The 11,784-nt window shown below is 46.4% G+C and overlaps 1 protein-coding gene across 6 annotated transcripts; it reads right to left on the bottom strand.

Annotated features, from left to right (window-relative positions):
• Window positions 1-1,463: 1,463 nt before the first annotated feature.
• LOC105559476 (rho-associated protein kinase 1) lies at window positions 1,464-11,694 on the bottom strand. 6 transcript variants are annotated; one of them, XM_012007780.1, is made up of 13 exons: window positions 11,545-11,694; window positions 10,346-10,673; window positions 9,908-10,068; window positions 9,478-9,816; window positions 8,032-9,165; window positions 7,496-7,796; window positions 7,391-7,414; window positions 6,739-7,145; window positions 5,921-6,562; window positions 5,426-5,839; window positions 4,987-5,203; window positions 4,536-4,758; window positions 1,464-2,900 (listed from the first exon to the last, which is right to left on the bottom strand). In XM_012007780.1, the coding sequence occupies exons 2-13, from the start codon at window positions 10,524-10,526 to the stop codon at window positions 2,813-2,815; spliced, it is 4,131 nt and encodes a 1,376-aa protein (XP_011863170.1). In that variant the 5' UTR covers window positions 10,527-10,673; window positions 11,545-11,694; the 3' UTR covers window positions 1,464-2,812. The 6 variants fall into 6 exon arrangements, 4 of the variants coding, with proteins under 4 accessions (XP_011863170.1, XP_011863169.1, XP_011863171.1 ...); XM_012007779.1 differs by lacking the exon at window positions 11,545-11,694 and adding an exon at window positions 11,279-11,493; XM_012007781.1 differs by lacking the exon at window positions 11,545-11,694 and adding an exon at window positions 10,793-11,123.
• Window positions 11,695-11,784: the final 90 nt, after the last annotated feature.

Below are 11,784 nucleotides of genomic sequence, written 5' to 3'. Positions count from 1 at the left end.
ACAGCTTCATCGAGGAGAAAGCTGACATAGCGAGTTTTAATTGCTCGCTGGAGACATTTCCTTAAGACATATTCTCAATTACGACAATGTTGCATTATAAGATTGTCAATACATTCATATAGAGGACTTTCGATTAGTACTACGAGACGCGCTCTACACGCCATAATTAAAATTGAGAGCAAAGGTAGCTTTTGAGCTGCCACTGATCGCGTAGCACAAATAAAATAATATTTAAAAAAACGAAAGATTGCTTTGAAACACCGCGATTATCGCGAAAAATCCAACTCGAGGTGGTCATAACAGTATCATCAAAGAGAGCCACATATTATCTACAAAATACTTTTAATCGTAATATTAATTAATAATATACAGATTGTAAATAACTAAACAATAATAAAATATGCTGTAACAAGTTCTTCCTTTTCTTCCTTCCTTCCTTTTCTCTCTCTCTCTCTCTCTCTCTCTCTCTCTCTCACACACACTCACTCACTCACTCACTCATTCACTCACTCACTCACTCACTCATCACTCAATCGCTCACTCACTCACTCTCACTCGCACTTTCATTCTCACTCTCACACTCTCTCTCCTTCTCATTGTCAATTTTCTTCTAGTTTCGCCCTCATGGAGGACCAAAACAATGAAGAAGGCACGGGGCAGTACCGGATGGTGTTTCTTTTCATTATGCACCTTTCTTTTTCTCTCCCTCGTACTTTTAATTTCGATTACCACCGCGACAACGAGAAGCTTTCGACAGCTCCTCGCTCATTCTCACTGCTTCGCCAAACCGATCCAAAAAGGATGGATAAAACAGGGAGGAGCACCATTTGTTGGACGTCTCGCTGAGTTCTTAGAGCCATTTACACCGACAGCTTTTAGTTGATTAACTCCTGTCAACTTTGTTTTACATTCAGTTCTAGCTATAAAGCTATATAGCTATAAGCTATAATCCAGATGGAGGAAGAGAATTGAATCCACCAAAGTTTGTTATAATAGATGCTTGTCTAATTTATATTCAAATAATAGACATTGCTTTTATTTTCTCCATTGTTCAACTCAAATCTGGTTCAAATCATTGATTTTGCGTTTCAAATCTTGCTATCATTCATAACTCAAAATTAACTGAAATATTTCTGAAAAAAAAAGTGATTCTTCCTAGATTCTTCAGAAACAAAACTCTTTCCAGATTCCATCTCTGGCAGAGAGAAAAAGAGAGACAGAGAGAGAAAGAGAGAAAAACAGAATCATCATTCGTTTAATTGCACCTAATATCTGTAGGTTCCATTCGTGGAGAGGGATAATCTAATTAACTACAGTGTTAGCTGACGTCGATGTAAGCGGCTCACTTCGTCCCGACGAGTCTCGGCGCGACACGAGAGACTGACTCGCCGGAGGTATTTTGGAAAGAACACAGACGGCGATGACGCATTAATGATTAATTAATGATTAACTTTTTTTCTCTCTCTCTCTCTCTCTCTCTCTCGTTTCCTCGCCTCTTTCGATGCCAAGAATGGCCGAGCCGTATGGCACCATGATGAAACTTCTAAGCCTCTCGATTGTGCACGAATTTCTTCGTTCGTCCTCTCTTTCTCTCTTCCCTCATTTTCCCTTTCTTTCTGTCTCTCTTTCTCTTTCTGTCAGGATACAGCGGACGTCATTAGCTCGTATATCGTCGTAATAAAAATTCATACACTTACAGCCGTAATCCTTATCCCTACTATACAAGCTGGCACTCGCCACTGTGTATTCGCATACTCCTTACATGTGCTACCACGCTGGTCAATCTTGCGATATTGCTTCTCCCTCGCAATGTCCGCGGAGCCGACTCACGTGCCAGACTTCGATAAAAACAAAAGAAAAACGTTGATCCTCGGACGCGTGCTCAGTTTATTTACACCTCCCTCGAAAAACATAACTTTTCCCCCCCGGAAACACCTCGAATATCAAAACGTTAAATAAATCCGCTCTAAGACGCAAGTTACGTTAAAAGCAAGACTCCCGCGCGTATACCTACTGACACACACGTTCTCGGAAAACATTCTATATATGTATATAATATATACTATATATATATAGTGTGTACATAAAACAATTTCAAAATACTATACTCTTTACTATAAGTTTCCGAAATTTCGGTTTTAAAGCATCCAAAAAAAATGCCTTAAGCTAAAAGTTTCCATCAAGATTCGCCGTTAATCGTTATCAAAGGCAGTAAGAAATGTGCGTACAAAGTCGAGTATAGTTTCAATCGGGAAAATCACCGCGGAAATTCGATCGTCCGTCGAAGGAACGTTCTACAGTCTATCGTGAGTATCATGAACAACGTACAAACAGATTGTTACATTATTTTACCGTCGCTCACGATAAAACGATCTGGCGGATCTCGAAGAAGCGTATCCGCGTGATACCCGCGTTATCGCTCCGGGAAACGACAATGGCGCGCAAAGAGACGGCGGACACGGCCGGTGTCCTATCTCTCTCAATCCCTCCCTCCCGTACCATATCGTATCGTATCTCGTATCACCCGGTATATAAGTAACCCTGTTTTCTCCAGCGTTTTCTCGAACTTGGAGTCTCGCTTACTCTTAGCTGCAAACAGTAACATTACGATCGCGATCGCTATTTCGATTACTCTCGATCTAGGAAATTATTGACAGTCTACTTAAGTCGCCAGGTGCGCAGAGAGAATCGCGAGGTCGTAATCGGTTACGACGGCCCGCACGGTCCCCGCTGACGTCGTTGTCGAGGGAAGCGGGGCATCAGATCGTGAGCGGAGTCTTCCCAGCATCGTCAGTACTAACGTTTTCCAGGATCACTTGCCCATACTGGCGTTCGCCGGCAATGTTGCTGATCGTTGTTGCACCGATAAATATGGCTTCAAGGTCGACCTTGTGGATTCCCTAAAAAGGAAATTGTCGTTACGTCTGCCGCTTATACGCCCACGTTCAATCGAGAGGCACAAGTGAAAGATCATCGCACAGTCAAAGCCACAAAAACACCGCAAAGCACGATAACTGAATGGTATGCAGAGTAAAAGGTGTAAGCTAATCTATTTCGTGACAAATGTTGAAAGCTGAAAATTCGATACATTTGTGCGGTAAAACTACACGTGCTGTCCTTGATGCACACTTTCTCAAGTTCACACTCTTCCCCCACGGAAAAATATTTATTTCATTATATATAAAGAAAAGTAGAAAGGATACGTTCTTTTTATATTACTCGTATATGCGTTATAAGAAATATATACTGCTACTTTAAATGTAATACCAATAAATTGGAATTTTTCATATATCATTCATATGTATCAAAAATATATAATAAAATGTATGATATATATACATTATAATACATAACTGTGTATATAATTATATACGTCTAATGTATGCATTGTATATTTTTTATATTTTATCATTATATATTTTATATAAAAATATTACAAGAATACTACATTAGGTGTTCTAAGTATCTTAGAATTTAGGTTCCCAACGCTTTACCAGCGGAGAACAAATTGATTTCATTTGCCACAACTGTTAGATCTGATTTCTCGCCACTTCTTATATACTGCTATTGGCTGATTTTTAAATACGAGAAAGTGTAACGTGCGATCATCGCCTCGCGGCAGCGAAGAGCGTTGTTGCGAAATTATAAAAATATAATTTAAATATTGTTCATACATTTCACGTACATTTTTAGTATATTTTTGACATATATAATAATATATACGATTTTTTAAATAGAATTTTTATATACCAAATATGTATGAAATTACCATGTATTTTCACCTACTTTTTGAAATATATATTTTTCCGTGGGGGGTTCGACCGTAGAAGTTGAAAGAAAAACCGCTCAAGTTTTGCTCGTCACTCATAAATCATGCATTATACTAATATGTACACAAATATATACAAGATCGATATAGGAACAATTGTCTTTCTTCCTTTCCAGCTGACAAATTTTATGACATCGTAATCTGAAAAATATTTTTCATAATGCAACGTAACACAGCAAACTGTAACGCAAAGCACTTCCCAGTAGCGATCTTGAATATCTTTAAAGTAAACTGATCTCGATTGGCTTTGATGTAGTATTTAAACCATTACTAAGAAGAGAATACGAAGCATCTCCCAGCAGTGATCCCGATTGTCTTTGAAGTAATGTTTAAACTATTACTAAAAAAAAGAATCAATCTTGTTCGTTTTGGACTGCTACAAAGTTTCTTAACAATGTTTACTCACATTATAGATTTTCTTGTTTCAATTCTATAGAAAATCCTAGTCTTTGTACAGTGATTTTATATAATTGCGTAACGTTAAAAATGCGCGGCACACCGGTTTGCAATTTCAGTTTTGCGCGTAACGGGTCCTCGCGCGACGATCGTCGAGAGCAGGAAGTGTCGGAAAACGAGAAGAGAGGAGGGAGAAGTTGAAAGAAAAATCAAACGAGTCTAACCTCTCTACACCCACATCATGCGACGCCACAAAATAAGAGAGCTACTTAGTCCCCGCTCACGTCGAGCAGCAGCACGGCTACGCTACCTTGGCGAGACACGCTGTCCCGTGCCGTCCACATGCGAGTTCGCCTTGTAGCCGCATTTCTGGACGCGCCTGGACAACCGCGAGACCCAGTACTTCTGATCCTCGGGATTCGCCGCAAGCAGCAGTAACTCGCGGGCGCTGTTCGGATCGTAGTGCAGTTTGCACGGGGCTATGGCATCTTCTTTCTTATCCAAATGCTCCTTGTGAACCTTAATGCGGCACCCTGTAACGATGACAAGTTGTTTTATATCTTAGACGCTGTGGCCCGCGTGTATTCTGAAACCTCTTTTCCTCCATCAATAAAGGCGCCTGTAAAAGTGGCTAATAAGTCTTCCGGTTGGCTACAAGCCACTTTTAAAGGCGCTTTTATCGATAAAAGAGGATTCGGAATACAGGCCAATGTATGTAGCAAAGTAGATAATAAAGAAATAATTGTAACAGAGACACGCACTTCGGCATTCGAGGGCCGGCGAAGGCCGGAACATGTGCCAGAGTTGCTTCGAACAGACCTCGCAGGTCGTCGGCATGTGATAAGATATTGACACGAACTCATGGCCCTTCAGCGACTGAGTGCCGGGTTTGTCTGTGAGCTGTGGTAAATCCACTCCAGGCAGTGTATTGCCCTCGTCACCGGGCCGCCTCGCTTCACCTTCACCAGCATAGAGTAACTGCGTACGACGTTAATTATTGGACAGTGTTGATTCAAGTGTACGTAGGATTAACAAGTTCCTTATATACCGAATTTTCTTCGTATGAAAGCGCGTCATAATAAATTTGAACAAAATATGTAAAACAACGAAAAAGCACTATGATATAAAGGTCAAAATTACATAAATTATTAAAACGCTACAGGAGTCAAGAGGGATCGAGAGAAATATAGGGGTAGATACCTGAAATATTCTGGGTATATCTTTGGCATTGGCTCGGATAACATCACCCTGAGTAACAGATCTAACGTGGAAGACTTTGTTCAAGTCTAATATCAAGACCGGGTCGGCGTTCATTTTGTCATTCTCGCTGTTGTAGAAGATTATCTTTTTGGAGGAAACAACGACGTACTGCTTCTTCCAACCATGCCGCTTAATGTTCTGCTTATTTGGCACATTTAACCAACCCTCTAATCTCATTGCACCGTGCTCGGACAGGACCGAGTCCTCGCCGTCGTCGTTCTCTATTGACGAGACACTCGCGGTCTCCGAGTTGAGCGACGCGATTTTCATCTGCAACGTCTCTATCTCCGAGTCCTTCGAGTCAAGTTCCATCTGCAGTCTCAGCTTCGCCTGATTTTCTTCCACGAGTTGCGCCTGGAAGGTAAAAGAAATTGGTTCTCTCTTATTCGCTCAAGTAATGCTGTATACCGTTTTGCGACACGATACGCCACTTACTTGCATATCCTGCAAATCCTTCTGCCATTTAGCCGACAGCTGAGAGTACTTCTCCCTCTCTTGAGTGAGTTCTTGCTGCAGACGCCTGCAATCTTTCTCCTTCTTTCTCAGATCTGCGGCGGACGCCTTATTCTTGTTCTTCCCGCTCGACGAAAGGTCCTTCCGATTCATGATCTCTGCCAGCTTGTTAACCGCCTGCTGCTTTAACAGCTGCTCGGTCTTCAGCTTGCTGCTCAGCTTATCGATTTCCTCCACGTTGAACTGCGCTTTACCGAGTTGTTCCTGCACTTCCTTATATCGCTTGGCCACGTCCTCTTTCTCCTTCAAAGTCAGCTCGACCGATTTCTTGAATTCACTCTCATTCTCCTTAAGTCTGTTTATGATCTGCTCCTTCGCGCTCAGTTCTTGGTGATGCTTGGTCACTCCGTCTTTGTACTCCAGCTCTTTCATAGTTCTCTCTTTCTCCAAGTCCGCCACAGTCTCCTCGGCTATGGACCTGGCCAGAGCCTCGCTGTCACCGCGCGCCAAGGACAACTGCAGCTGATGCACCAGAGAACTACGTTCCTCTTCCAATTCCTGCTGCAATCTCATCTTCTCATCCAACTCTTCGCGCAGCTCTTGCGTCTGTGTTTTGTACAGAGTCTGAAAAGAGGAAAGAGAAAAGCTGTGACTCTTCCTGACAATTTTAAGTCACGACGATCTTTTCGCAATACATCTTTGAATCGTTAGTTTTCACGTCTAAACACTTTTCGTTCATATTCCTTTACTGTTATATAATAATTAAAATCACGCGGAAGCAAACGTTTGTTATCGTTTACCGAGAAATAAGCTTCAGCCTCCAATTGCTCCTGCAATTCTTTCGTCTGCAGCTGGTCGATGTTTCTTTGTGTTTTCAAGTGATGTAACTCTTCTTCTATTTGCCGTTTAGCTTCTCTCAGCTGAGCAACCTCACCGACCAATTGTTGCTCGCGAGCGCGAAGCCTGCCGGCTTCGGACGTTTGCTGCCCTAAATCGGTCTGCAGAACGTTCCTTTTCTGCTGCTCCTGCTCAACCTGGCCCTGCAGAACCTTGACTTTCTCCATCTCTTGCCTGTGCTCGCCCTCTAATTTCTGCAATCTTTGCTGTATCTGTCTGTAATCGACCGAGAGCATTGACGTCTGACGTTCCTTTTCCTGCGCAAGTAATTCCGCACGTTGTCTTCCACTTTTCTCCTCGTTTAGTTTTACTTGTAGAGCTATTAATAAATCAACAGGCGCAACGTAAGTAACGGTGTAATGCACTTGCTTAAATTAAATAGATGGATATTAGAATGAATACATACGTAACCAGATATGTCGTTACAAAAATACGCAGCAATAATAAGAAGGTAAGTAAAGGATTAGTATAATGAGAATAGTTCAGTTTTTATATACACGTAAAATTAATTTAAGTACAAGGGAAAAAGGTATAGTCGCGAATCACATGTGTTACCTTCGAAAATTCCGTTCGTCTGCCCTGCATGGCACGGACAAGATAAAACGTGCTTCATCAAAAAATACAACGCCTCTATTTCCATGTAGAACTTGAAGCAAGTACCTTTAACAACCTCCAGATTGGCCTCCTCCTTGGAGAGGATGCGCGAACGTTCCGTCTCCTGGTGCGCCACAACTTCCTGATTGTACCTGGCTTGAGCCGCCTTGAGTTCCACGGTTAAACTAGCAGCTTCCTTCTCCAACGCGGAAACTCTTTCGGTTAGCTGCCTATTGTCCAGAGTCGCCTTCTCCTCTTTCTCATGACTGTGTTCTAGCTCGAGATGCAAGGCAGAAAGACGAGTCTCCAATTCCGCCGTCAACAATGACGCTTGCGACCTTGAACTACGTTCCTTGGAAAGTTGGCCCTGTAAAAGAATAAGCTTTTTATGCAGAAGGAGATTTACCTTGGGAACATTTTTGAAAATCTTAAACACTAGTCTGAAAAGTAAAACCTGATGTAATTTGTGTAAATATTGGTGATTGCTTTCGAGAATTTACTAAATTAAAAAATATTTACATACACGAAAATGTCCGTTAAGATATCGTTAAAAAAATGCTTAGACCTAATTAACGAGGAAGCAAGAAGAAAGTATATTATACCTGGAGACTGGCAACTTCCTGCTGCAAGTTGTCACGTTGCGCTTGCAGCTGGGCTCTAGCGACTTGCAACTCGTTCGCCATTTGCTCGGCGGCTTGGCGCGCCACGGTGATCTCCGTCGCTTGCTTGCGCATCCTCGTGACAGTTTCCGTTTCTCTCTCCAATTTGCATTGCATCTCCTTGATCTGTTTCTCCAATGTCGTCACTCGCTCGGACGTCTGCTGCGAATTACTGACATCCCGCGCCCGTCTCGTCTGCTCCTCGTCAAACTTCTTCTTCACTTCCACCAACAGCGACTCCGCCTTACGACGAGTCTCAGTTTCGTGCTCCACTCTGCGCTGCGCCTCCTTATAGTTGTGCCTGAGTAATGTCAACTCCTTGTCCGCCCTGCCGACTTCCTCGCGCAGCTCGGCCTCTCGACACGCCATCGCGTCCAACTGGGCGTTCAGCGCTTTCTGCCTCGACTCCATCGTCTCTACCTGCCGCCTCTCGCGTTCCAGCAAATTCTCCAGCTGCGAGATCTTCACGTCGTCAGTAGTACCGTTGTTGACATGATTCTCGAGACCGTCCACAGATTCCTTGCCGTGAGCAACCATTAGCTGGTAATCAGCTGAGTAAGTGAAGCCGATAAATGGCAGGTGATTCCCGGCAAAAGCTTTGGGTACCGGAAAGCTCTCCTCCGGCCCGTCCTCCTTGTCGACATCGTCGAAATTGCTGGTGTCGTCGTCCCCGGAGAGCTCGGGCACCACCGGCGGCACGCATTCTCTCAGATTGTCAAAGGTCCACTGGTCATTCTTGAAAAACAGATGGCTCTTGATCTCGTCGACGCCGTTGCGACCCAGGCGCTTCGTCCTATCGGTGAGGAAACCGCATATCAAGTTCTTCGCCGAGTGAGATATCTCGACGTTCTGAGAGAAGTAGAGCGAGTTCCTGTGGTCCATGATCTTGGAATACGTGCCGACCAGAGAGTCCGCGAAGAACGGTGTGTCGCCAAACAGCATCTCGTAAAGAAACACGCCCACGGACCACCAATCGCACTCGCGGCCGTACACCCCTTCGCCACCTTGCGACTGCAGAACCTCCGGAGATATGTAATCGGGTGTACCAACCGCGGTATCGGACCGTACTAAACCGTCCTGCAAAGTGAACGATTGAGCGTCAGAAAAGTTTTTAACTGCACGGAGAGAATGTTTTTTTAATTTATCCTGAAAATCAACGTGGCATTTCGAACAATTTCATGAGAGTTTTTCGAAATTTTACTAGTAGAATGTATGGTAAAATTTAAAAAAAAAAGAATAAATAAGAGAACATTCTCTACGTGTAGAAAACGAGAGCTTACACTGTTTAAAAGTCTCTTTCTTTGAACTTGGAAATGTTTAACCAAGAACGTTCTCATCGCGCGAGTTATTTGGTTTAAAATGAGGAACGGAAAAGAAGAGAACTCTTACAGCATCCATCCTCATGCACGTGCCAAAGTCAGCGAGCTTCAGGTGGCCGTGCCTGTCGAGCAACATGTTGTCCGGTTTCACGTCTCTGTGAACGAAGCCCATGTTGTGTATCGCGTCCAGTGCGAGCACCACCTCGGCGCAGTAAAACTTGGCCCATTTCTCCGGCACCTCGTAATTCGACATCAAGTTGACAAGATCCCCGCCCGGCATGTAGTCCATCACCATGTAGAGATACTTCTGGTCTTGGAACGCAAAGTGGAGCTGGACTATCCACGGCGAGTTCGCGTGAGCCATTATGTCTCTCTCCTCCCAAAAGAATGCGGAGTCCGACCTTTTGATCTGAAACAGGCGCGGCGAAAGGCCGGGATGAAGGGGCAATATTTACATGCGCGACAAGCGAATGGAAGACGCGCGAGCGGCGACGACTCACCATTTCGAATTTACTAAGTAATTTCATAGCGTAGACTCTCTGCGTGGATTTGTGTCTGACCAACTGCACCTCCCCGAACGCGCCGCGGCCGATCACTTTTATCAAAGTGAAGTCGTCCGTGCGCATTCGCATTTTATAAATCTCCTGGGCCACAGAGTCATCTGCAACAGCATAAACGGACACCATTAATATCGACGTAGCGCCTTGTACCTTCAAGACAACATTTTGTGCTGTAAGTTTTTCAGTAATGCATACTACGGCTGCCACAGAAGACAACGTACGCAAGGAACACACGCGCGTAAACACACGGAAGCGGCAACTTTACTGCACGACTATTAATACTGGATGAAGATTTCACGTATGTTGTCTCGAAATGACGGGCCAAGGCCCAGCGAGAAACGAGCTGTTATCGCGTCTGCGATAAACAGCGGTACTTACATCTGTTCATATAAGCTTCTATATTTTTCATACGCTTGACGCTCGCATGGTCGCAATCCGTTACCAGGGCCTGAACCGTGTCCAGCAGGCAGTCGATGTTCGTGACGCTCCTCGGATCCCTTATGCGCTCCTCCAGAGACCGCAGGCGTCTCCGCCTGTCCTCGTCGCACACCGCGTCCATCTCTCCGCGCAGGAGCTGTGGATCACTGTGCCTCAACAATGTACCGTTGCTGTCGCATCAAAAGCTATCGGGCACGGGCGCGGGGCTAAATGCAGCACAGGCTCGGGCGAGGCGTAACCGCGACGCCCGACAGACGCTCCATACTTTCTGCGCAGACAAACGTAAACATGAGTACACGAACGCCGGGGGGATCCCCTCTAGGTGACTGCACGTACGGCGCCGTAGGGTCGCGGGCTCTCGCCTTGCACGCCGGCGCGCACGCATACCTCGCGAACGTCGCGGGAGGCGGTAGAGCGGCGTGAACGCGCGTTCACGCGCGGCCCCGGCAGTATTTTCAGTTCTTATGTAATACACGGGATACATGAAAGGTACGTAAACGTCACTTGTTGGCGGTGCCGAGGTAAAGCAAACAACTCCGGCCGAATCTCCACGCAGACGCAGGCCTTCCTTGGAGTCGCGCGAGGACGGGAGAGAAATACGCGCGCGTATCGTTGAACTCGGGGCAGTGACTCAGCCCGCGTGTAATTTGCAAGGCGACGACGATCCGCGCTGTCGCCCCGCGGAGAGAAAGAGAGAGACGGGCAGAGAGGCAGAGAGAGAGAGAGAGAGGGAGAGACAGAGAGAGGTTACGTCAACGACACGCGTCGCTCGCCTCGCCCGTCCCTCCGCGGGAGCCACGCGGACGACGCTCGTCTCCTCGGGGCCGCCTCGCGCCTAGGTGCACCAGCGCGCGGCGACGCGCGCGTACGTACCTCACCGACGTCGGCCTGCGTCGCTGGCGAGCGCTGTCATCCGGGCCGCGAGCGAGGGTCGTCCCCGGCGAGGCAGGCGGGCGCGCGTTTACTCCGCGCGGCGCACGGGCGTACACGTACGCGTACAGCTGAGCCGTGCGTGCGCCATTCGGCCGATTCACAACGGTCGTCGAAGCCACCCGAGAGAATCCGCCTCGCTCTCGCACTCTCTCTCTCTCTCTCTCGCTCCCTCGCTCTTTCCCACCCGCTTTCGGCTTCCTACTTACTCCGTCTGTCCTCCTCTCTTTCTTTCTCGCGCCCAGGGCTGCCCGGGGGTAACGCGCGCCGTTTCCGCGCGAGAGACGGAGACGGCCGCGGTCCTCACGGCGACGTCGCGACGTCGGGCGCTCGCGACGCCCGGCCCGTCGAGCCGCGGGGTAAACGGCGGACGCCAGGCACACACCACGTCCACGGGCACTTCCGCGGCACTCGGATCCCTCGCCTCTCCGCGCCGCGGTGCTATCGAT

This window comes from Vollenhovia emeryi, unplaced genomic scaffold (genome assembly GCF_000949405.1).
Source record: "Vollenhovia emeryi isolate VEMERY1.0 unplaced genomic scaffold, V.emery_V1.0 DF939268.1, whole genome shotgun sequence".
In the NCBI taxonomy this organism is placed as follows: Eukaryota; Metazoa; Arthropoda; class Insecta; order Hymenoptera; family Formicidae; genus Vollenhovia; species Vollenhovia emeryi.
This window is presented reverse-complemented; position numbering and strand designations above follow the sequence as displayed.

Bases quoted from the DNA above. Each gene is read 5' to 3' on its own strand.
- LOC105559476 (XM_012007780.1), bottom strand. From the start codon at position 10,526: ATGGACGCGGTGTGCGACGAGGACAGGCGGAGACGCCTGCGGTCTCTG. The intron at 9,166-9,477 runs GTAAGAGTTCTC...TTCACTTTGCAG, and splicing joins CGTGCATGAGGATGGATGCT to GACGGTTTAGTACGGTCCGA. The intron at 2,901-4,535 runs GTAGCGTAGCCG...TTTCCTTTTTAG, and splicing joins GGACAGCGTGTCTCGCCAAG to GGAATCCACAAGGTCGACCT.